This window comes from Sinohyriopsis cumingii, chromosome 8 (assembly GCF_028554795.1).
Source record: "Sinohyriopsis cumingii isolate HCF-2022 chromosome 8, ASM2855479v2, whole genome shotgun sequence".
NCBI classification, from domain to species: Eukaryota; Metazoa; Mollusca; class Bivalvia; order Unionida; family Unionidae; genus Sinohyriopsis; species Sinohyriopsis cumingii.
Genome location: NC_142968.1, coordinates 73117195 through 73144721, shown reverse-complemented (window position 1 = coordinate 73144721; position 27527 = coordinate 73117195). Strand labels below are relative to the sequence as shown.

Here is a 27527-nt window from a genome sequence, read left to right as displayed (position 1 = left end):
ATCCATTCCCCCACCCCCGAAGACTTTGCAACGTTTTGCTTTTGTGCAAATATACCTTCATGTACAGTGTACTTGAAGGGTAAATCAAATTCGGCCGGGTCTGTAAAAAGACTGTTACTCAGATGTTGGCTGTCCACCGATGCATCCGAGGTAAATTAGTCTATGATTGTGCTGCCAAATTCCTTGGCGTCGGAAGTTTCCTAGTTGCCAAGTCTGACAGCTCAAGTAGCCCGATTTTTTCCTGCAGGAAATATGCAGTTCACACTTCATTATTAACGCGATCAACATGAACCTCACCAACATCAGGGCAGTTAATTCAACGTGTTTTTCAATTTCCCATTGCGACTGGGTGAGTCAAAATGACGTCCAAACCACACAGGAACAAGAAGATGGAACTCTCTGGAAAATTCAAACGAGTTAATTTCGTCGAATCCAGTTAAATTGATTGAGACCTGGTTGGCATCGACATCAATTAGAACCCCTGTTCGTTCATTGGTGGGATGGCCAAATCTTGTAAAAATAGCGCATGCAATCTCCATGCATGAAGAAACATCCGGGTTAGCACACAGCAAGGTCGACGTAAATGCAATCGGTGTTACAAAGACCACCAGGACCATACTCCAGATCATCGTACGTCCTCAAGGAACACGTTGCAGGTTGGCTGCCAGCTGCGTTTTGCGTCAGAAAAGGTGCGACAGAAGGGAAATATGTTTAAATGAAATGCTGACCTAATCGCGGATCTCGTCGGGGCCTTTCGTGTATTTCTATACGATGTTTTTCAACTCAAACATATACGGAGTTTTACCACACACACCAACCCCGCATCTGTTACATGAGAAAGGATACCACCCCGTCTTACAAGATCGACATCTATTCGACAACATAAATTTACACTCTGGTGACCATATTTCAGTAGTACAGAAAAAAAAGTACTGGTTCTAGCACAGCATATGACACCATATAATAAACAGAATCATTTTATAAGGAGCTACCATGTTTTGATTGTCCCCAAATGCCAGTACTGTCATCTCACGTTTGGACTACAGTTATGGAACCCAACACGTTTTCAGGTTTTATGCGGGTGAAGTGAAATTAATGTTGTGGTGCCAACCCGGCGCCCTTGTGCCCCGATTGCCACCGACAGTGTTACATGGTGGTGGTGTGAATTATTTCCAAAAGTCGATCCTCACTGATACAACAATTGCTGTGTTTCATGATAAGGTCCTTATAGTAGGCAATGTGAAACGTTCTTTGGTCGTAAAGTTTTCTTATTGTCCTTCCGTGAGACACTTTATCAGTCTCGCGCCCTATGACATTTGTGAGAGTCAAATTAAAGGCAATATCACTGTCGAGAAGCTACGCGTTAATGATGGCATCCTCGAGATCTTTTACTGTTTTCGATGATAACGTGGGTGAGGTACCGTGTATCAAACATCACTCTCTTCTTAGGATTATAATAATTTTTTTTTAAAAAGTTAAAGTAAGCGCTGTTCATGAACGAAGCGATTGGAGTGATACCCGATTTTTACTATACCGTGACTGGATAATTTTGTTTTCCAAAGTCTTTAGTAACTGTGAATTAACAGGAGATATTCACGTCATTTCTAAAAACGGTGGCGATGGCCTCGTCAACCAATTCTGGATTTTGCAATATATGACGTAAGTGATTTATCAATTTTCCTACATTTCTTATTTTATTATTATCATAAAATTAACGATAATGGACTTCATCGACAGCTGAATGAATTTCATCTCAACATACCGCGTACAACAAAGCAGCCAAATAGTATGAGCTTGTGACTGTGACCATTGGAGTATCGGACTTAGCGTATCGTGACAGGTTATTGTCCTTTTGGGAATATCGAGTACATCATGGACAAAACATTATCACCAAGCAAATTTCTGCGATATTACCCTGAAGGTGGGGGTCTTTATTTGAACCTTTCCTGAGAATTCGCACCGAAAATTATTGGGCTGTAGCGTTGTAGGTTATGATATTTGTATCGACGATGCTCCCGGTTCTCAATACTCCCCCAAAGGTTATAATGTGGCGAAAGATAACATTTTAAAATTTTATTACTTGAATTTAAATGGGACTTTTTGTGGCACACAGAAGCAATGCCTGATTATTATTATTATCCTCAAGTGTTTATCTTCTAACCCCATCACGACCATCATCATGTCCTCATACTCGTACTCTAAGCCGACATGTTACCAGAAATGTGTATCCCCATAATCGCGTAATTTTGTATTGCCGGAATTTTTTATTGCCGGAATTTTTTAATGAACATTTTGTCCATGCAATCAACGATCTTCCTTTACGCGTGTCATCATCGTCTTTCAGTGCCAATTTATATCTTACTATATCAGGTTTTCACATAGGAGTCAACGACACCAGGATGAAGTTCATGTATGATCAATCGAACAATTCTACTATATTTAAAGACGACGAAATATTTGTTAATGGCTTCTTGCAGATGCTTATGTCTCATTTCCATCATTGAAACGAATGATAGCGATTGCGCATCCTACAGAAATTCCGAGTGGGCTACGGCAGGCCATATTTCAGCTGAATTCCTCCCTTTCTTAATAGTAGCGTATATCTCGCTAGTTGATTTTAGCACATGGAAATCATTTCCAGCGCTAGAAGCGTACTGAAGGCATGAATCATCAAATAATAATTGGTACAACTCGAAGGCTTTTTCAATAATTCAGCCGTCTTAGATGTACTAAATTATCTAAAGTAAACATTTAACTTAAACCTGGATTTGGTGGTATTACCGAAAACGCCGTGAGATTAAATGCGAAATATCTTGCCTCGAAATACCGCACCTAAAATTTAAGCGTCTACTAACCTCAAATTTACAATACAAAAAATACCCGTATGCTATCATGAAGTTTCTAGATCGAGATGTGTGTGGGGACTTTGACCTGTATTCAAACATTTGAGGTGACGCCAGCCGTGATCAATTTGTTTTACTATCTGATCCGACTGAATGAATAGAAAAAATGAAATAAGCCTTGTTAGAAGCTGAATATTATGACGAAGATGAAAGTGAAATTCCCAGCGATTACCAACGTAACCGGACAGTATGCTAATGTTAGCGGTACTGCTTTTAAATTGGCACTTATCTTCGTATTATTTGGTAGTGACTTCTGTGGACATCATGGGAATGTAGTTGCCACAAGCAATTTCATATCGTTAGATATAAATAAACCCTCATTGTTAGCACTATAATATACCAACCTGCCCTGGAGCTCTGCTGCTTGGGGATAATTATTTTGCAGTCCATAATGATATTAGTCCCATATTTAAATTTCCTCTCTTAAACAATGTAATACATATATTTAACCGAGTCGTATAATGCCGTGTCTAAATACATCCAGCACAGAGAGGGCTGTTTTGTGCTTTTCTCTGGTCTGGATAAATGTAATAGCGATTCGATCCTAACAGATTATTGCAACGGAGTGACTTCTCAAGATTTCAAACACTGTTATCACTTAGCTACCTCCACCTCGAAACAATGTTTCATGTCGTTTCATCATGATGCTGAAAATGTAATGGAGTGATATCGAACATATTTTGATGAATTTATGTTCACACAAATTAGCTGAAGTAGGTCAGACACCGATGACACGCTTGATCAACTCACTTCAAGGATAAACGTGGCTAATGCAAAACAGAAGGATTTCATAGAAATATTTGCCAAGCTCGAAGAGGAAAGAATTCGTCAGGATTAAACCACGATCGACTTTCTGGCTGATATGTGTAAAACAAAATTGGGTGGTGAATATAAAAAATAAAAAAAGATAGAAAATTATCTACGAGTACATGCGAAGATTATTTCAAGAGTACATGCGACAAAATGAACGAAATTTTAACCGAAACTAAAATAAATTTGAAGAATTCATTTTTACGAAAACAAGTTTAAAAAATAGGTGAGTACTATGAGACGGCTAAAAAACAGGATTGCCTTAAACCTTACTCCGTTCCTATTTTAGAATTAAGTAATAAAGTAAACGCTACATTAAGTAGTCATGGGAGCAGCTCTATACCAAAATAGACAAAGACCGGAACGAGGATCCATGACAGATATAATACCCGTGAGTGACGGGTTACACTACCAGCACGCGGCTGAGGTTGTCATCGGCAAAAATTGCTCATTGCTTCTAAACAGGCGGATAATACAAGTACAGAACTCGATAACGAATTGGCAGAAATCCTAAACCATCTATTAAACTAGAAATTAGTGACGCGCAATCAATGCCATATTTTGTATCGGGACCTGACTTCTTTATAAATCACTAAGCTAAAAGTTCTGTTTAAATCTGATAATTTTCTAAAACTTATTAAATACAGAAATGTCGCTCGATGACAACGTTGTTATTTGATTCTCGCTTGGCGAGGTCGATCGTGAGGTACAATCCACAGCTGCAATTCGATTGGAAATTCTCTTACGAATCAGCTGAAAGTTGGAACAGTTTTAAAATATTACCAGGAAAAATAAACCTTATCAGTCGGATTCCAAACCTGGTGGTAATAACTCATCGATATTTTCGCGGAAAGTTCCCAGGTGAACAGCTAGAGGTCATAATGCGCCCAATAGTAAAATAGAACGGATTTACTAAACTTTGAGTACCAGGATGACTCTGGCAGTAAATTACATGATTAATTTTAATGTACCACGTACGATCGGGTCGATGTTTGGTCATGCGTCTGAAAATATCATGGGCAACGGCGTGTACGGAGAGTTCCGTTAAATATTACGAAGATGAACAGTTTGCTACTTGATCGCTCAAGGGTCGCTATCTTCGATGGGTTCTGCGTCCAACATGATTTATTCGACAGCGTCTAAGGTGCCTCCCGGGGCGTTGAATCTACTCCTGCCTAATCCGTTAATTAACTATTCCGTCACGAATAGGTACTCGATTTCTAAAGTTATTTTATGGCTTACAGACAAATCCGGAAATGCCGTGAGTAGCAGCAACGAGTGAATCACGTATCATTCGCATGTGCGGTGCAAACCACATAGAGATGCACAACGTTTTCGATGTGCAAAATCACATTTCGTAAACGCCTTTGATCTGTGGCGTGTATTGCACACTATGCACATCTGGCGAAACAGCCTCACGCAAAATATTTTGAAAGGGATAAAACGTTATCAAACCATGACGGCAAAGCGTGCAGCGTTGGTCAATGTTTTATCTACGTTATGTTTCAAAAGTAGTACAGTATTACAAGGGATATCGTTTAAGACGTCTGGAATTACTCTCCCACCAAGCTGCAGAATTGGAAGCTACTTGGTCAGCCTCTGCCACAAGAACTTCAGTCAGTCAAAAACGCGTGTAAAGCTATGGGCAGATATGTTTGCCTCTCCACGAGCATTTCGATCACACCGACGAAGAGCGAACCTCATGCGTTCTAGAGCACTCTCGAAAATGTTACTTACTGTCGGAGTAGATTTTATCAGACTTAGAAAAGATTGTTGACACTGATTGCACTGCTACAGATGCATCCACAATCACAGGGGTAATATATGGATGCGTCTTTAAAAGATTATGGTGCTGATTGTTAATTCCAGATATTTCTTTTTGAATCATTAGAAATTATAAATGATTGATAATTCTGCATGAGTGATTACAGAAATCATATATTGATAAAGGATAATATATAAAACCATGTATTCAAGAGTCATACCCAAATACCTGAAATTATACTATGATAACCTCGTCGACGATTCCAGCACGGAAAACGAGTATGTCGAGTACTTGGAATTAAACATGATGAAGTTGAACATGCTAGATCACACGAAATAAAACAAACAAATGAGACGCAAAACGAAGGTGCGTATTTCTTACCTCATAAAGCTCTCTTGGAAATTCGAGGGAAAATTCAGACTAATTCCGTGCCAGCGACAAATTTTGCCAACGGTGCTCAACTCACGATGCAAAATAGCGGGTGGTCGTTATTCACACCTCCATGATACCAATTGAATAATCAGACCGCAGAATAAATCAAGGGATATTTGCAATGGGCAAGTAACATCCTCTCATTCAGCGATCATTACATGAGGTCTCGCTCCACGAGCGTGTGGTATAACAGGGGCACAGGTAAGGAATTGCTACGGCTGCTTCTGCTTCTCACTCCTGTTTTGGGTAACGGTGATGCGCTGACGCAGAAAATTGCAGGTGTAATTTTAATTTTGCGCTGCAATGTAATTATAATGTTCGATTTGCAAATGGAAAGGCTTTGAGACAGTTTCCTGCTGATTCCACTGTGTTCAATGTTTGGCGTGTGTCATCACCATTGTTTATAGGGACGTCAAAATACAAGATGATGCACGAGCGGAATTCTCCGCACAATACATGCATAAGTCGCTGCACCTACTGATGGACAGTTTATTCTGATCTGGTTACCGTTTAACATGCCTAAAGCCCCCCACACGCGATGAAGCACGCGCTCAAATTAGAATCGATATTTGATAAATTCACTAAACTATTTATTTCGGATTTTCATGCAGTAGTTAACGGCGGCTCAGGTGACCAACACCATGTGTTTGTCACCTTAGCGGCCGTAAACGGTTGCATGAAAATCAGAAATAGAGTTTTTAGTCAGCTTTATTTGCACGTTTGTGTGGTTTATCAGCTAATTTTGATATCTCTAATAGAAACTTCACTCGGGTATTCATGATGCTGATGGAAGCCATGTCTTTAAATATCCCGACCGTCTCAAAGATTCCTGAGCGGATATTGAAATGGACAGCAGCCCGTGTTGAGGATTATACTTGTTATGCTTTTGTCACCTCTGATCGGTTCATGGCTGTGGATCGGTTCATGGCAAAGGAAAATAAATGTGATTTTGTGACAGCGCAGCAGTCCAGAAAGACAAATATGGTGTAAAAGATGGATACTAGCATTTCTAAACACCAATATTGTCTAAAAACTATTTTATTTATCCTGTATGATATGCCACAGCGAATCTGCGAGGAGGCACAAAACGGGCCTATCCATTAGTGGTGGATATATTGTTTCAGCAATTTTCCCTGTGATTAACGACTCTTGGTGCTAAATTTTAGCATTTGTGTTATAGCCTATCGGTGTAATTTTAGCTGGCGGAGCAGCTTCGGCAGCTGCAGGGCGAGCGTGGATCCAACTGAGTTGCTCTGCATAATGGTTTAACAAGAAAGGGAAATAGAGCTAAGAAAATGATCATCACAGCAGCAGGGAAGTTCTACAGACCAGACTCCCAGACCAAAATAAAGCCTCCTACGAGAACTTTCTCCGTAGAAGCCTCAGATTTCAAAAATAAGCCTTCCCACGAAAATTAATTTGCGTAAATTCGTTCCCGATTGCAATTTTTGTGTGCAAAATCAATGATTCTGGACAAGTAAAAAACGAAGATTTTAGGGGGGGGGGGGAAATTTATTCTGGTGTCGATGAAGTTTGCGAAGTTTGGCTGCGAGTCTCATGAATAAATTTGATCAAGACCGATTCGATATCTACTACGCGGATCGTGAAGATTAATCGTGATAAAACCATGCGGTGTTGCCTGGGCGCGGCTGAAGAAATTTTTGAATTTGTTTATGTCCATATCGCCGTTGCACCAGGTCTGATGAATATTTCTCAGCGTGTGAGTATCGACGCCATTGAAAACCGACAAAATGTTACAATTGTCCCTAATTACCTTTGGAATTTGCGTATATCGCTGCGTCACGTAAATAACATCGGTGTTCTTGTGTCGGCCACGCGAGAATATCCTAGCCGGATTAGTTTGCTTATCCAGCATAACATCATCGAAAACGACAAGATTATTAACATCACCATCTAAATTTTCCACGGATGGGGTTTCATTGATGTCTGTGATGAATTCGATCGTGCCTTCGTCGGTATTGTCGCTGAATTCCTTTAGCACTTGATAACAACGCTGATCATCAACGGACGGTGCAACCAAATACAACTTATCCCATTTTAGCCATCGCATTATCAAACTTAACAACAACTGCGTCTTTCCAGAACCAGACGGACCAATAATTATCATCCTAATCGAATTTGGTAACACCGCGTTGTGTTTCACCTGCTCGCGTCGCTTCGTGGCTGAAAAATCAATTACATTCATGTTACTAGAATACATGGATCTATATTGTGTTAAGTGTCGCACGCGCACAGCTACGATAAATCCAACCGAAATCGTCACACGCAATAACAGGAACGCAATTGCAGGAGAATGCGAAGTTTGTAAGACGCGCAAATTCAGATTTGTAAAAAAAAAGATAGAAGAACCGGAGGAGACATTACCGCCTCCATGAAAAATCTACCCGGGTTGCCCTGGGCGAAATATCCCGGAGAGAAGCATCTACCAGGATACAATTACTGCGGACCTGGTACGAGGCTCGATATAAGACTCAACGATAATAATCAACCAAATCCCGGTGAAGATCCAGTAAACGTCATCGATAACGCGTGCTACTATCACGATCTTGCGTATCGCAGCGGAGATTTACAACAAAGGCATCTCGCTGATATTAGGCTAATTCATGCAATAGACGCGATTCCTGACAAAAGTTTCAAAGAAAAATTGGCAACTTGGTTGATAAAAGGCGCGATGAAAGGTAAATTAGTATTCGGCGCTGGTAAATAATAATGGAGCAAATATATTATTCTCCGCGAGGTTTTTGGCGAGGAAAATCAGCAATAGCCAAACTCGCCAAGGCAGCAAAAGTAAAACAGTCCGTTGCTGAATCGTGGCTATCGAAACAGGCAGTCTGGCAAATTTATCTTCCCCCACCTAAGAAAATACCGTACGCGAGTTTCACCGTCAGTGTCCCTAATGAAGTCCATCAGGCTGATTTAATGTTTCTTCCTTACGATACCGTCGACGGAGTCACATATAAATACGTGTTAACGGTTGTTGATATCGCAAGCAGATACAAGGAAGCCGAGCCGTTATCGAATAAAACAGCAACGGAGATCGCTAAGGCGTTTAGCGAAATTTATTCACGATCTCCATTAACATGGCCGAAGCTTCTCCAGGTTGATCCAGGTCGAGAATTTCTTGGCGCGGTTACTTCACTGATGAAAAAGAATAATGTTAAAATCCGTCGCGGTATTGTAGGTGTTCATCACAATCAAGCTATCGTCGAAAGATTCAATAAAACGCTTGCAGAACGATTATTCGGATACCAGTACGCGCGTGAATTTATTCAAGATAATCGATCTCATGATTGGGTATCGAGGTTGCCTCATGTGATTAACGCACTAAATAACGAGACAACGAGAACAATAGCAATGAAACCTGCAATTGCAATTACAAAACCAAATATACCCCTAAAGCGAGATTCCACAATTCCGCCTGTGCTAGGTAGCGTCACGGTCAGGTATTTATATAAAGAAGGCGAGGCCGAAGGAGGAAGAAAAAGAGCAACTGATCCAAACTGGAGCGTTACAACACATAAAATATCCGCCGTAACAAGATCATCGGGAAGACCGGCAATTTATTTCCTAGATTTGCTAGCGCCACAACGCGGATTTACCAAAGAAGAATTACAAATAATACCGAAAGATACTCAACTACCGCCAGCGTCATTAATGTGAAACCGAATTCTACCTAACTGAGATAATTTTCTTACTCTTGACACGGCCAGATACACTAAATTTGACCAGGAAATTCTATCATCGACAATCCAAACTTGTCCATCGACGGTTAATCCCTGCGATGAATGTATCGTTGTTGCATATCCTAGTTTCCATGGCGATATTTCTGCGTTTATCGCGTCATTAACAAGATTAATATCAACAAGAATAATATCGTTCAGTACCAAGATCTTTTCCTCTCCGCAGGGTAAAGTAACACTGATATTTTGTTTCCTGGTATCAGCGGGCCTGTAACACAACGGCACCTGCAATGTTGGAAATTTCTCGCAATGCAGCTTGAATAACATTTCCTGAATAACATCACGAACAATTTTCCTACTAGCAACAATCAGATGATCGGGACGCCACAAATTTAGAAAAATATCCATCGGAGTCTCGTCGATTATTTTTCTCATCACATCGCATTGAATTTTATTCGGTTGTAATCGAATTATTTTCTTAAATTCAGTCAGTAAAATATCATCGGATCTATAATCAGCGTCGATTTCCTCATAATAGTCAACAAAGTTCCTGAGCCATTCGTGAGGAGATTCACCATCAATCGGATCAGGCTGGCCATGATCTCCGCACATTACCACGGCTGTATTTTTCTCCTCCAGCCAGGTCAGGAAAGATTTTAATACAACTAAATTTACTGTGCAAATTTCATCAAATATTATGATCCTGTTGATATATTTATTTCCCATGCGAGCCGAATCCCATAATCCACCGCTGTATTTGAAATAACTGTGATACGTGCAAGAATCAACGTCGCGTTGCCTTATTTCTCGCGCTAATCTGTGAGTTGGAGTCAACACTATCATATCAGATTTCGCAAATAAATTTATCGCTCTCGTTGTTTTCCCGCTACCACCAGGACCATTCATGTAAACGAATTTACTACGTGAAATCGGGTCAAATGCAGATGCAGCCGTCGATATTTCCTCAAATTTATCTCGATGAAATTTATCGCAATCTTCGACATCGGCGTCCTCACAGTAATCTAGGATATCCTCGTTTTTTATCCTCCAAGTTCCCCAAGAACCATCGGCGATTAAATTATCCAGCCTATACTGGTATTTCTTATCGATATAAAACGAGTCCGTTGCGACCCTTACCGCGATATCAGAAAATTTATTTATCATCGATAGCAAATTTATACTCACATAAGCGAGCATCGATGATCTCAAATGCGTATACTGCGCTGATTCTCCATCGAGATAAGTGATTACGGTACCTAATTTTTCTCCGTCAATAATAATATTCTCTCTGTTGCAGAATATTCCTCGCGATACCGTATCGGCAATAATAAAGTCCATCTCGGCATCATTGATAAATAACCTAGCGTGTCGGTGTTTATGATCAACGGATCCTCCTTGAGTAAATTTGCCAATTATTTTTCTTCCAATATCTTTCGCGTTTTCACAATCCGTCGGCAACCACACTTCGGTTTGTTTCTTGTATGATATAATCGCCTCGCTAACCGTCAACGATATTAACATTGACGAATCCAGCATATACCTCAACAAAACCGTAGGGACCCAACGACGCTGAGATAAATGCCGACCAAACCAAATATAACAAATTTTATGTAAATTTTCAGCAAACTCGAATGAAGTGACACAAGCGAATCCTGTCATGACAAAATCAGGCAACGGTCCGTTAATTGCTACCCTTGTCATTTCGTTGGTGGGATGGCCAAATTTAGCAAAATAATCTGCACAATCACCATATCCGAGGAAACTTCCAGGATAGCACGCGCTCATATCAACGGAGATCATATCTTCGAAATAATATTTGGTATTCCACAATCCACCATGGCCGTATTCGATACAACTAAGTTGAATATCAGTGAGAAATTCATTCCTTGTAGGTTTCCACGAATTTCTTTCTCTGGCAGCGTGAGCAGCAACAGATGGAACAGTAAAACAATTTGTCAGTAATTGATCAGGATTTGACGAATATTTCACCGCGATATTTTTCATAGATTCATGTAATTTTTCATCTCGGTAAATATCTCCTCGCGGTAATATAAACTGATCATATTTTTCTTCGCTCGAGAATAACCAAACTGATATTGGATCAGATGCGGCTAATATTTTGATATATCGGAACATAGCATCAGAATTATCCTTTGCGCCTTCCACGGGATAAAATTTAACAGCGCGATTTCGCGGAAATATCATTACCGATTGTGACCACGCATGTGAATTATGATCAACAATTTCGATTGGAACTCCTCGAGATCTATACGGCGAAGAATATAATATTTCTCCCGATAGCGTTTTCACGGTAATAGGAAATTTAAGTTTCTTGCTCAACACAGCAACATCGTCAATCGATGCGCCATCAACAACTGTCTTCGCCCACGCGTTAATTTTATTCAACCTCAACTGAGTCAGACCAGATCCACGACGAGCGTTTTTCATGTGCTCGATAACGCGCTCAGCCACGCAGTTTATCATCGGTGATTCTTTCATCGCAGGTAGATTTTTCATGTCAGGATTATTATTTAGCCGATAAATTCCATAAACAACAGCACTAGAAGGATACGCCCTGGCATCATAAGGACCATCGATTCCCAATAATAATCCTGGCTTCGAATTTTTATCAAGAATAACATTTTTCTTACCGCCACGTATTGGATCTCGTTTATCGCGAATGATCCAAGTGTCGTCAGGCATTTGTGCAATAAATTTTATTCCAAAGATAAATCGCTCTTCCTTGTGTTCGAATTTTATATGCTCGATTATCTTCTTGGCCCGTTCCAGATTCATCGTAGCATCAACAGCGTTAGTTTTCCACGTCGACCAAACATGAATCGCCCCATCATCGAAAAATTCTTTTTTAGCGCGATCGACCTCAGGAATGATATATTCTGCCTCATCAAGATCAAATGTATCCATTATTATATTTTAGACAAATGTTTAAATTATAATGAATAAATGTTCGTGGATACCAATCGGATCAACAAAATCATGCGACAAATCCTGCAGAGGCGATTATTGTGGCGCTCATATATATGCGATTCGACGAGGCAGTAAAGGACCACAGCGGTGCTTAGTTTGTCAAGTTGGCACGCGAGGAAAAACTCGATTGTGTTTATCCTGTGGAGGGAAAAATTATCGAGAATTGCGCCGATATTATGAAAAAAGATCCTCGTCGATAATAACTTGCGAAGAAGATTATATTAATCGATTCAAGGCAAATTACGATTTAAACAAACAGAATATTGTATATGGAACTGAAATCAACGATTCCTGCAATGAAAATGACATGCGAGTATAAATCTCACCCAACCATCGAGGGATACGAGGCGTCATCAGATGGTATTGTCAGAAATGCTAAAACAAAGAAACGTGTTGGTAAAGTTATTAATTCCGGTTATCTCATGTTCACAGTCGGTAAGAATAAAAAACAAAGAAAAACGAATTATTTATGTCATCGGTTTGTATTCGAAGTTTTCAACGGACCAATAAAAATTGGACTTGTTATCGATCATATTGACGGAAATAAACTCAACAATAAACTTTCCAATCTTCGGGTTGTAACTTCGAGCGAAAATTCAAGATCCGGCAATACCGGCAAACATCCGAAATACGCCAAGGCCGTCAAGTCGATAAATCAAGAAACGGGCGAGGAGATGATATTCGAATCGATGAGCGCAGCTGCGAAATATTATGAAATTAACTCACGATCGGTGCAATTTGCGGCAGAGGGAATTCAACATGCGACATTTTCATATAATCTCGGCGCGTGGATCAAATTTTCCTATATTCCGATAATATTTGATTCGGAGAGTGACGAAGAATAATTAAATATTACAAAATTAATATAACATGAACGAACAAACCATAAATAACATCATCGAAGCTATCGATGACCTGAGAAAAAAAAATATAAATCTTCCATCGGAGTTGGACGCGAATAAAATCCGATCTGAATTTGAGACGATTGTTCAGGGAAAACTCGAATACAAATACACGCTGCCATCCGAACATAAATTAATAAAGAAAATCCAAATTGCGATGTATCAATCGCTAGCTACAGTCAACGATGATCGCGTCGAGGATTTTGTTAAATTATCGACGCTAGTGGAGAAAGCCAGATTGATTTTATCAGACGCATACGAGTAAAAAAAAATTACAAGTTCACGCGTCAGACAACTGAAAAAACTTGTCGATGAGAGCAAGGCCAAGGAAATCGCAGACTCTTGAATTTTCCTGAATATTTTCCGCAAACAACAAAAAAAAACAAAAATTAAAAAAATATATTAATTTTGAAAATTTCCCTGGATTTTATTTATTTTTTTGGCCTGTTTTTCCCTGGCAGACAGATTCTCACGATTTGAAAATTTCCCTGGATTTTATTTATTTTTTTGGCCTGTTTTTCCATGGCGGATGGATTTACGATTTCACCAGCAGATTGATACTTATCGTTTCCCCGCGGATATCAAGCAAATTTCCTTTCTGATCCGTCAGTTTGAAATTTATCTTCGATAATAATCGATTATGACATCGCAGATAAAACGGATTCACCGGCTCCTTTATTATCAAATAACCCGGAGAAGCGCTAGGTGAAAACGAATACAATATAAATCCCTGCTGCGCCTGATTTGACTCTGACGAATCAACATTGTAGCTGCCCTCGACAACATCCGCGTGAAGATAAATCGCGATAACTTCCGTTATATTAACGATACCTGGCGAGATATGCCGCCCGCCTTTGGTCGGATCATTATCGTGTCTGAGAAACAGCGCTAATTGTTTTTTCTCTGCCCACGCGGCGTGTAATTTCGGAAATAACTCATCGATGGTATCAGTGAGGGATTTTCTCATTTTATCAACGTCGTAACCGGGAAATTTGAAATTTGGTAATGTTTTCTCGGTTAATTTATGTAATTCCATGAATTTTTTCTTATTGCCTGAATTTTTGATCAATGTAAATTTGGTAATAGGAAGAATATAATCGCCGATTGATATATCGTCGATGATTGCCTGAATAAACATTTTATGATAATATTCAAGATCGTTCGCAATTCGATTCAAGCGTCTCACACGTCTTGGGAGATAATCACACCAGCCTGTTTTATTTTCGATACATTCATTGAAAAATGATCGAAAATAAGAAAATAGCATCTTATGTAATATATTAAATTCATTGATGGTTTTTTTTACATAATCGCCGTCCATTGGGGTTATTATAATTTTTTTATATTCACCAATATCTATCACTGTATCCGCGGGTGGGATTTTGGGAAGAACCAACCATGAAACATTTTCCACCTTAAAATTAAAAGAAAACACAATACGACCAAGTTTATGTTGCTCCATGAGATCAAGAGCCTTATTGATTATATCAAAGCTGGATGTAGGGAATGATCCCGAAGCCTCGTCGGTGACAAAGTCGGATTTTTTTGGTTCTAATGTACTTGGTAAATCCAACGAGGTAAACCCGGGAGTTGTATCATCTGATGTTTCCACAGGAGGAATTTCGGGCCAACCTAATATGGTCCTAATCGATGATTGGTAAATATCAACGATATACGGTGATTTCACTTCTATCATCGATGATAGTGTTGGTTCGTGCGCAGATATTTTTATTCCCGGAGTAGCATCGCCGGTTATATTTGATATTCTGGTGGTAAATTCCTTATCCAGCTGATCAATTTCGTAACTTCCTGTTGGTATACCGACATATATCCAATCAGGTGTTCCATCGGGTTTGGTTTTGTTGGCAAAAACAAGTGAATTATTTGACAATAATTTACCGAATGACGTCGATCTAACATTAGGCCAGCTGTTGTAGACACGCAATTGTGTTAACGCAATTTCTTTGACGCTAATTGGTGTTGGAAAATTGATGCTAAATTCAGGCTTGGTTGAGCTTAATGATATTAACGTTGTTGTCGGCGGTGTCGTGTTTGTCACGATCTGGGCTAGCTCGGACATTATTAATATTCATTTGTTCAATCTCGGAGTAAATACCGATCATTGCTGAAAATTCTAGATCGGAGATAACACCATCGTTGAGACTCTCCGAAAGCAGCGATGATAATTTTGAATACGCGTCATTGATCTTGGTTAGTTTGTTTTTGTATAATGATAATTTCTCACTCGTACACGAAGATATCTTTTTCGCGATGATATTTAGAACGCCAGCGATTGTTGTTGTTGACGAGATTATTATCGTTGCTACGATCGGCGCTATTGTTGTTACCGCGGATAAAATTATTCCAGCACCAGCGACTACCGCGGATACCGTGTACACAGCGACGTCAATGATAATTAATCTACGCTGGTATTTCTTTATTTTTGTTTGATACTCGTCGAGGAGCTTTTTTAGCGAATCCTGCCATGATCGCGCCTGATTGTAACGGTAATCCGATGCAGTCATTTATTAGTTAATTTACCTGACTAATTGGATTCAATGTGATAAATATTCGAATATTGCATGATAAGGCGTTGGTTCTGTCGTGGTTCTATCTGGTGGTTCTATTGTAAATATTTCCCTGGTATTTTTCTTCATGGAAATAATAAAAAATCCAGGATAATATTCATGAATTTCATGAAATCTGGTTGTTACCTTAAATTTTATCTTGGAAATATATTGTACTCGATATACGCCATCAAACGGCGCGACAAAAGTATCAAGATTTCCAAGGGGCGTCCATGTGACTCCCTTTGTTTGTACCACAAGTGGCATAAAATAACTAGTATCTTCTGTCATTAATTCCACTGGTGTATAAATACGCGCAAATCTTCCAAGGTTCATTGACGATATTTTTGTGTTAATATCGTTAATTTTTGTAGTTGCGTCGAGAAGTTTCGCGTTGATTTCTTGAATTTTTCCGTCGTTCACTGATGTATCGACTTTCTCATTTGCTAATTCTCGTACCACGTTAATTTCATCGTTAATTTTAGCAATATCTTCGCTGATTTTTTTTGTTTTCTCGTGGAGATCATCGTGTGATGTTTTATCGACTTTTTCGTTTACGATTTGGCGTACCGTGTTAATATCATCGTTGATGGATTTTGTTTTCTCGTTGTGCGATGTTTTATCAACTTTTTGTTTTATTAATTCACGCATTACGTCAATATCTACGCTGATTTTAGTAATATCCTCGTCGATTTTTCTTGTTTTCTCGCTGAGGTCGTTATGTGATGTTCTATCGGCTTTTTGAAATATTAATGCACGTGCCGATTCAATATCTTTGTTGATTTGTGCGATATCTTCGTTTATTTTCTTTGTTTTCTCGGTAAGATCATTATGTGATGTTCTATCGGCTTTTTGAAATATTAATGCACGTGCCGATTCAATATCTTTGTTGATTTGTGCGATATCTTCGTTTATTTTCTTTGTTTTCTCGGTAAGATCATTATGTGATGTTCTATCGGCTTTTTGACCCATCGCGGTATTTATTTTGGTAATTTCCTAGTTGATGGATTTTATTTTCTCGATGAGATCGCCGTGTGTAGTTGAGGAGGTTTCGATGAATTTTTTTATATCCTCATCGAGTTTTTTATTGAGATTTTTTGATGTATCGTCTAGTTTTTTAAGATCGTTAGTTAGCTTGGTAAATCTTTTTGTCACTCTATCCTGAAGATCGTCGTGTGATGCTTTATCAGCCTTTAGAAGCATCGCCGCTGATAGTTCCCTGTCGGATTTTTCTACATCCGCGATATTAGCCTTTAGTGGCAATACCGCTAATAGATCGGTAATATCAGCTATAGATTTCAACACTAATTCTGATTGACGAGTAAATTGACTGATATGATCATTATATTCGTCTCGCTTGATTATATCAGTTATTTTCACGTTGCTGGTTTGTAATCTTCCTTCGGTATTTTGAAAAACAGCAACTTCGCCAGGGTCCACCTCTGACAGCGATAGAAGATTGTTAATATCGCTCTTGGTTGCGAACTTTGATAGATCGACGTCAGTCACTTCTGCTTTTTCCTTCCTGTAGATAAATCTACCGTAAATATCAACCATGATATTTATCTACGGCGTATTCAAATACAATTTTGTGATACGGACCGGATGATTTTGAAATTGCATCGAGGACGTTAATTGATTCAGGGCCGCATATTGGTGGATCCGCTAATGTCTGCGTTGGAAGTGTCGAATACCAAACCGGAAGTTTCAGTGAAGACACATAGTTGATAAATTCATTTGGCGGTGCTAATCCGTACGAATCAAAATAAACGACTTCGCGAGGATTAATCGCGTAGGCAACCCAGTGTGTGCCAGGGCCGGTATTTTTATCGAGATTAATTATTCCTGTCTCGGTATGGTTTGGTTTTTCTGGTAGTTGATCCCGCATAAATACGCCTCTGAAAAATTTTATTTTTTTATTCTTTGCTTCGCTAAGTAAATCTAAATTTGAATAGGCCGTGCTAATCTTAGGCCGGATCCGTATGGGGGGCGTCTTAGATAAAGGCCGGATCCTTTTTGTTGTTTTTGCAACATTTTCGTGATTAAGGGATAGAAAACGGGAAGTAATCCCCCCTTTTTTTTACGGTAGCCACTTCCTGTAACTTTTTCTAATATTTTTTTAGCCCCGAATCCACCCAAGGCCGATACTGCGCCTGTTAGTAATGGAGCTAGTAAGGGAAGAAAAGGAAGAATTCCGCCTGTTTTGACCATGTCTCTGATGGCGCCTATAGAAAGGCTCACATGAACACCGGAATTTGCTGATTTGGCCTTGGTAAATCGTTCACGTTGACCTCTAGTTAGCGACAGTTTGTTAGGTCCACCGTGAATCTGATCGTTTTTCAGTGTTAATTTCATACCGCATCGCTTTGATATCGCTGATTGGAGCTTTTTCATCTGACCCGGGGTCAGAGTTACACTGACGTGTTCGTATGGTATATTAATAATCGCTTAGTCTAAATTTGGAATTTATCACATATTCTCGACAGGAGCATCGATGACTCGCATTCTGCCGCTGATTCCTTCCAAGATCATTGTTCTATCACTGAGGATTACCGCGATGGCTCTTGCTGCTCCGGCTGTGTTAATTCTAGCTTTGAAATGAATATCGACAACGGATTGTTTTACCAAATCGAGATGCTCCAGGGAGAAGTAATAGATAGGATAGCGAGTATTAAAATCCAACTGTGATATTTGCAATCCGGTATCGATATTTTGATCGCGGCCCATGAAACTTAGTAATCGATGATATGCGCGGGCCGTCGAAAAATTTTCAAAATCGATGGCTATTTCCTCGGATGGTTCTTGCTGGCCGTTTATTCTCAGTGAAACGTTTGTTGCTGCAAATCTATCGAATATCATATGACTGTGAAGTTGATCGTATCTGTTTGCGTTTTGAAGAGCAACAAAGATGTGCCTAGGTGCCGAAACACCTTGTTGTGACGCAATTCGCCAGGTAAATATTCCGTTGATATTAACATCACAGGAGTCGGTCATCGTTGTCAACCAGGACATGACGGATTTTCCGCCTTGATTCATGAATGATAATAATTTTTCTTCCTCGAATATCGATGGAACTATCGCTGGCATCCACAAGGTAAATTTAGTTAGGATTACCTTACCTGCATCACCTGCTTCTCGCCAGATGGCTTTGTCACTGCCAGCAGCGTCTCGAACGAAAGTTATCGTGTGTTTTGCCCCGTAGATAACTTTTCTGAAATGCCTGCAAAATCCAAAAATGTGAGATAGTGGAATTGCACAGGAAAATCTTCGTTCAACCCCAGTCAACATAGCTCTTCTCGTGGCAAATCCAAGGTTATAATTGGGATTGGTGTTAATAATCATATCTTCGACGTCAGCAGCAGCAGCACCAGCGTTATTATTCGGTCTCCTGACGATATACGGGGTATGATCAGCGTTATTAGAATTATCTTTGGCGAACATTATGCTAGGACCAGCTGATCTGGTAAAATCATCCGAGTATCTGGCCAGGCCTATTATCGTCGTTGCTATATCAACGTTGTCCGTAATTGATTCGATCTCTCTTCCGTCGATCATGTAAGTGGCACTCTTGAATAATGCCATAATGCCGTTGTTAACGAATCCGACTTTAAAATCTGCTCCAAAGTTGGTATTATCGTTTTTAATAATACTCCCAACAACCTCGATATATGCCTCAGATGGAAGAAAATATCTTGTTGTATCGTGGACTTGAATTTCCAAGCGACTATCAGTATTTGGCGTCACTGCGTCGTACGAGAAATACTGGAAATCTCGCACGGATGAGTCCCTGCCTACAGGCTCGTCCATGTCGAACACTTCATTTGACACTTGTGCGAACATTTATTATTAAGAATATCATCTAAAACGAAGACCGCTGCCTGAAACGAAGCTTGTATTTGCAATTTCATTTGCTAGATTTGTCTTAGCAACTTCATTTGCGAGATTTGTCTTAGCAACTTCCTGCGCTATATTTGTCTTAGCAACTTCCTGCGCTAGATCGTTTATTTTTTTATTTGCCGCGTCGTTTATGACTTTGCTGATTTCGGGTGGCATTTCTCTGGTGATAGGCAATTTGACGGGTTGTTTTTTACGCATTAAATTTAATATTTTACTTTTGACAACATTGAAGCCTTTACTGGCCAAATTACTGATACCAGAAATGGCAGTCTCGCCGATTTTTCCTATTGCTTTTAACCCGAGCTGTTTGATCACGGGTCCAATTTTAGGTATTATTCGCGTAAAAAGACTTCCAATAATATCGCCGAATCCATTACCGTGTATATATCTATATACGGGCAATCGAGAGTTTACTACGCGGACCTGTCTGGGTCTGCGCTGATATTTGTGAACAATCATTGTTATTTCAATTGTGTTGTTTTAATCGATGAGCTCATCGACAAGTTCCTTGTAAATGTGAGAGTCGATGACACCACCGCGGAATAATCGCTGACAAATATCCGAGGCTTCGTTGATTACTTCGCGAGAGTTATTTCCAGCTCGTTTTCCTCCGATTAATACCTCGAGGCGAGATACGTCGTTGACAACACTGTCAGGGCAAATGGTATATCCGCTTCCTGTCTTTGGTTTTGGTGTTGATGGTTCGTTAAACCACTCCGTTAACACGTCCTTCTCTTCCTTTTCTTTTTCTTTTTGTTTTACTTTTTCTATAAATTTAAAATATTCGTCATCACGTTTGTAAGGTGGTTTTTTACTAGCAAAATATATCCATTCGATATATTTGTTTTTTTCAAGAGGTTTTCCACGAACACTGGGGTTTAAATATTTATCCCTATCATCATAATCCGCGGCAATATCTACTAAATTTTCTCCCCTTGCGATTTGTTCATGCACATCACGGGTAAAATTAATTCTGATAGCTTTATGAAGATTTTCATATAAGGACTCCGTAGTTTCTTTCTCTTGTTGAGTTGATTTTTGCGATATCCCCGAAGATTTTTTTTCCTCTTTTCTTGCTTTTGCGAAATCCAGAAAATCACTATAAAGAAAACTTGTTTTCTTCGCCTCAGGTAAATTATATTTAGCTCGAAATAAATTATTATACCAAGAATCCCGCGATTTAATTTTTTTCAATCCCTCCTCCGTTAAAAAAACTTTTCTATTGTCAAAGGAATCTTCGGCAAATATAGCAAATATTTTAATATCTTTACCAAATAAGTCAAATTGTTTTTGCAATATTTTCCAACCGTCCTCGGTAAATTTTTTTTTTATTATATCTCGAGGTTGAATATCTTTATCTTCCTCTTTTTTTTCTTCTTCTTCTTCCTCTTGCTCTTGTTCTTCTTCTTGCGCTTGTTCTTGCCGTAATTTTTGATCTTCATCTAATTCTTCAGGAATTTGCCCCGTCCTCAATTCTGCTTGTGCTCGTGCTTGTGCTTGTGCTTGTTCTTGTTGTGCTTGTGCTTGTGCTTGTGCTTGTGCTCGTGCTCGTGCTTGTGCTTGTGCTTGTGCTCGTGTTTGTGTTTGTACTATTCGCTCCGGCAATAATCGAGTGTGTTGCTCAATGTCTCTCGTCATAGGAATAAGACCGCGCTTCCTAAGTTCCTTATCTTCCTTTTTATCGCCGTATGCGACTTGCTCGATTGCTCCAGTGACTGGACTCAACAACTTTGACGATATCTCAGTAATTCCATATTGCGAGTCTTCGTAATCACGAACTTTTTTCTTAAATAATTGTTTTGCCGGGATAAGTTTCTTTACTGCCGCTAACTCTTCTCGCGCTAATCTGGCAGAATGAGGCTCTCCAACTCTACTAGCTTTCCGACTCATATTATTTTCAACTGTATTGTTTTAATGCGAGGTAAAATTAGGATTAGCAGCCAAATCTTGACAAACTTCGTCGACGGAATAAATTTCCCCCCCCCCCCCCAAAAAAAATCTTCGTTTTTTACTTGTCCAGAATCATTGATTTTGCACACAAAAATTGCAATCGGGAACGAATTTACGCAAATTAATTTTCGTGGGAAGGCTTATTTTTGAAATCTGAGGCTTCTACGGAGAAAGTTCTCGTAGGAGGTTTTATTTTGGTCTGGGAGTCTGGTCTGTAGAACTTCCCTGCTGCTTCATCACTTTGCCAATTTAATTTGCCACCACGGGCTACCGTACTAGAAGGTTAAACGCTAAGCATTTTTTAAATGTTAAAATTTGTTCAGAAGAATAACATACATTAGAAATAACAATAAACTCATGCTTATTACCCGTCCAATCACCGCATTAACAAAAGGCTAAGAAAAGTTTAATCCGTTAACTCTTCGCAAAATGATTAGAGCCCAGTGCGCTGTTTGTGGAGCAAAGAAATCTCAGGTGGTATCGGGAAAATCTGTGATAGATAATTTTGTATATAAATCATGTATATTGTTTGTAAAACATCCATGCCCACTGTTACCGCAGGTGTCCTTGAAGATTCTCCGGGTTGAATACGGGCAATGACAATATCAACATAGAACGTAATGTGAGTGTGTGAGAAGATGTGTCAGTTTAAAATTGTCTGAGGTGTTATCAATATTCATAAAACATTGGGAAACTCCCGAGGCACAAGGTAGATAGGACTTTGCCTGGACATACACGGGCCCATATAACCATCTGGAAAAACTCTATGAAAACGATCAGACGCTACCCGTGCAAGAACCTTATCATGGTGTGGATTCATCTGCGATGTGACACAATATTTGCTACTGGTATCATCCGGACAATATGGCTGAACGCGACGAGGTGAATTAAAAGAACTGAAGCCTCAAAATTTCAGAAAGCGTCTCTACTGAGGTTTTGTGTATGGAATCATTCGCTTGGGTTATGCATTTACAAAATAAAAAGGTGCTTCGATCATTAACGCCTTAAATAAAATATAAAAGAAGAAAAAAGCAAAATTATTGGTGGATCGTGGCAGAGGAATTTATAGCAAGTCCGTAACTGACTGTCTACAAAAAAACAACATCGCGATATACAGCACTCAAGATCAGGTTCAAGACATAGTGATTGAGTGTTTTAACCAGACGTTACAAATCTGCGAAATGGAAGGAAACGAAAAGTGATAGACACGTTATCTTTCACATCACTGAAATTTAGAGTGGAAGACCGGTTAAGGGTTAAGGAACAGTAAGCAAAAAAACAAGTTTGACAATGGATACACACCATATTGGACCGAAGAAGTTAGTGTGATCGAAAAAGTTTACAAAACATTCATTGTCACCTACACGCTGAAAGACGCAGCAGGAGAACCTACAGAAGAATTTTTTTTGCAAGCAGGAACTACAAGAAAACGACATGGAAATTTTCAAAGTGGCAAAAGTCAATTCGATCAAAGAAAAAATCCACTCGTCAATTAGTTTGATTATCGTGAAGAAATATAATTAGTGTATTAACACTACGGCGTTGAAGACGCTAACGTCTTCTAGGTTGGCGTGTTGTGATTACTCGTCCGACGATGTGCTCAATGTGTGTAACATGCTTACATCTTCACTCCGACATTGCGCCAGCGCAACATAGTTTAAACTCTGACACGATAACGCCAACGCCAGTGCCATTGTGGTCACTAAGTGCATGAGGCGATTACATTGTGCCAGCGGAGCCGAAATATATTTTTTGAAACGTTTTTGTCTGAGAAACCCCTAGCATTATCATCGTGTTCTAGTTATCCCATCGCATCAAAAGAAAAAGTTTAAACACGTATTCAAATTTAATAAATTTAATTTGGTCTGGAAGCGGAGTGTGCGTGATGCTGTGGATCAACTTGTAAAATTGATCTCGTTGTTTGCTGTCAGACTAAAGCGTTTGAGTTTATTTAGGACGTGGTATTGCTACTTATATCGCTGCACTGGCTGCTGATCTTCCGCATAGACAAGACGTTCTGGTTTGATATCGGGCTTATCTGTATGTGACTGCGCTGATTTCGTCCATGTACCGTAGTAGATGCTCATTGACGGGTTCTTGCAGCAATTCCACATTAGGAAGACTACGAGGATCAAACTTCGCTGCATCCTTTATATCATTTCCGATTTATTTCATTAACAAATATTTAGAGATAAATTTCTAGTAAGAGCAATATAGTTACGACAGTGCTTCCATCCCTTTACAGGCTTCGATAAGAGCTTTTATATTGCTTTTTGTAGAACGCCATGTCCGAATCAGGACTGTGCAGGTTTCTAGCTTCTCAGTAAGCGGAACATCATGTTTTTATATCAAATTGATACCCGCAACCAAGGACTAGCACGAGATGGAATCAAATTCAGTCACTCGGCCACGAGCTCTTTTCAAAGAGTCATATTTCGATATTAAATCGATTTACAGGAAATGTATCGGCAGACATAGAACAGTTTAATCAGCTCGTTTCGGGGTGGGTGATGGTGGGTGATGGTTGGAATAACGGGAAACATAGCCAATACGGCAAACTGCAGTCTGTTGGGGGTAACCTACTGGTTACCGCTGCCCAATCAGGTGCAAAACACAAAACAAAAGCTTTGTCAAAGTTGAAAACAACGATCACAAATGTCCATGTGGGCGGTATTATCTACACTTTATTGCAGGGGAAAAAATGCGTGACAGGCTAAAACATTACAAAGCATACGAATACAATCTCAGTGTTACCGGAATTGAATTTTCAGTACCGATTGGAGACATTCCTAAATTTACAAAATAAAAAACATCGCCGACAGTATCCAGACGATGATATTGGCCAGTGGAAATTATGAAACCTGCTTGGGTCTTGTATACTTTCACAAGGACGGCAACGGGGTGTTCGCTTGGCTACATCGTGGCTACCTATGTCACATTTGCTGGATTAAACATTTGTCGAGGTTATTACATAACCAACCAGTAAAAGCGAACACAAAAGTTATTATTGTAGAAAATGTTAAACAAGGTTCAGAAATTAGAGGATACTCAAAATCATAGCCTTGATTGTGGAAGTGTCATGACAATGAAATAACCCAATGAAAGCAGCGGTAAAATAATATTTAGTACTTTTCATTGCCGATGAAGATTCCTATCGTCATGCAGTCTGATATTTTTTGCGCTAATCATGCCGGTGGATGATGGAAATGAATGCATTTCTACCGATGATAAATTATACACGATTGCGTATTATCAGCAGGTGCCGTGTAGTTTTGCATACCAAATCGCTTGAATCAATGAATATTATGAATATTATAATTCCGAGGTCAAACTATATTGCATTGAAAAATTCGTGCCGAATATACTGGCAGATGAGGGAAAAATATATTGTCTTACCAATTGAAGTGATTTTTACTAAATTAAACGCAGTCGAATTTGATGCCGCTGTAAACTGCTCAATCTACAAAATAGTTTGCAAAAGATCGTGTGAGAGATCACTGTTATCACAGCGGCAAATACAGAGGAGCTGTTCATAAAATATGTAATTTGCATTTCAATCAATCTTATTTTATTCCCGAAATGATGCATAATTTGCGAGGATACGATTCGCATCTGATCATTATCCTTTCAAGTTCATGAACGATTTCAGTTTGATAGGACGTTTGGAAACTCATTTACAGATTCTAAATTTACAGAGGCGGATTATGCTCATGCACTAAAAATATGGGATGGGTTTGGGATGGCCACCATTGGAGATGGTCAGGATTTATACCTGACGTGTTGGTGCTCGCCGCTGTCTTCGAGAATTTCAGGAAAGTGTGTCCCAATTAGTATGGATTAGATCCTTGATTGTTTTATTCCTCTCAATGTTTATCATGGGTCATGGTACTGAACATCAGCGAGGTTACCTTAAGTTTGTTTACCGACGTCAATATCTTCAATTTTGTCGAAAATGGAATGATCATAGTCATTCGAAATCCAACAAAATTGATTTGCCCGATTACGATCCTAACGAGGAATACAAGTGCATTATTTATCTTACATAATATTCTTTATGAATAGGCTATGTCGCAACCTATACCGCTTGTACATTTTTCATGGTTGAACCCCTAAAAGCTCACAGAGGAGTTACTCTTTAGTGATGATAACCTGGCAACTTTCTAGAGATCGATTTATTTTATCCATAGAAACTCAACGAACAGCAGAAAAATTACCAATTGGCACCAGAAGGTTTAGCAGTGACCGAGGACATTATGAACCCTCACACCCTGCAGTTAAAAAGGCATTATAATGCGGAGGTGGAATGCAGTGCGAGCTCAAATTCGATCAGCGAAAATGGTTAGAGACGTTCATCAGTTTTAACACTTCAAAAGAAAACTTTCGCCACAAGATATTCCAATCATTCTTCGGCAACGCTAGGAGGAATTAATATGTTCTCGCAAACGAATACGATCAGATTGAATTATCTTACCTATTTAAATACTCGCTGAATAAAGTTAGGATAACGTGTTACAAAGATAAACGCTACGTTATGGAGGATGGTCTTACAACACTGGCATTCATAAAGATGTTAGAGAAATGATTGGAAATGATATGCTGGTGGAGTTGGAATTATTGTAACCCAAACTAGTAATCGGGCTGGCATGCGCAAGATTACGGCAGGCGTTAGTCGGGGTTGGCTTCAAATTGCTATGTTTACTTTACCTAGTACGTGAAATATGTTTTTAGCGTTTTGTGCTGGAATTGTAGTCCAAAGATAGAGATGCCGGTTCCGCAACATAAAGGGACGATCATGCCATGGTACCTCCATCTCACAATGAACCATTATATGATAATGTGTCCTGTGCTGTAATAGAACCGGCATTCGTACATACAATTCATTTCGTGGTCTTCCCCATCACAAGTATTAAAATTCTAATGTCTTTAATAATTATGTGTATAGTATAGAGATAGTGGGACCAAACTTCAGGGGAGATTTCGCATTTAATGGGGGTTGCCCCTTGTAATGTATATGTAATGAATCACATGTACAATGATTTACTAACAGCGACGGAGGAAACCAGATACACAGGGTAACGTGCATGATCAATCGGACAATAAAATAGTCAACAATACTTGGAGCCACTCGTCTTTTATACCGCTGCTTTAAACCTTAGATGTGTATACATTTAATGTACGAGACACAACTTAGATTTTAAAATTTAAAATTCTTTTTCGGCATTTATCTTTAAGCAACGACCAGTCCGAATACTGCCTGAAACTACATTTAGATCTGGTTGCATTATAGCATTTTGTCTGGTAGAATTGGAACAACACACCTTTGCCAGAATGAAGCTGTATTTTTATTTATTATTATAGTCATACTTGTATCATTTCAGATATGATACGGAAGGATACTTTAGTGGCTTAATACGTTCATGTGATCCTGATGACGTCTTAAAAGCAGGAAGATCTGTGTGCCAAGGATATTCAGATCTCTTTTCGGCCTTCTGCGGGTAACGAACTATCTTCCAAACCCAGAAACTGCGCATATACATTTTGGACGAAATGTTTTCACTGTAACCACATAGTTGTCCGTAATGGAGACTATTAATATGTGTTCATTTACTCTG

General features: G+C 39.3%; 2 protein-coding genes across 2 annotated transcripts in view; both read left to right on the top strand.

The window, feature by feature from the left end:
- Positions 1–27527, top strand: part of LOC149793805 (kyphoscoliosis peptidase-like) — a 184835-nt gene that overhangs the window by 95635 nt on the left and 61673 nt on the right. The window lies entirely within an intron of this gene.
- The window catches only part of LOC149793806 (kyphoscoliosis peptidase-like), a 65974-nt gene that overhangs the window by 36829 nt on the left and 1618 nt on the right, over positions 1–27527 (top strand). Inside the window, exon 4 of the mRNA XM_089968910.1 lies at positions 27294–27410. Coding sequence (XP_089825036.1) covers positions 27294–27410 — 117 coding nt within the window. The remainder of the gene's footprint in view (positions 1–27293; positions 27411–27527) is intronic.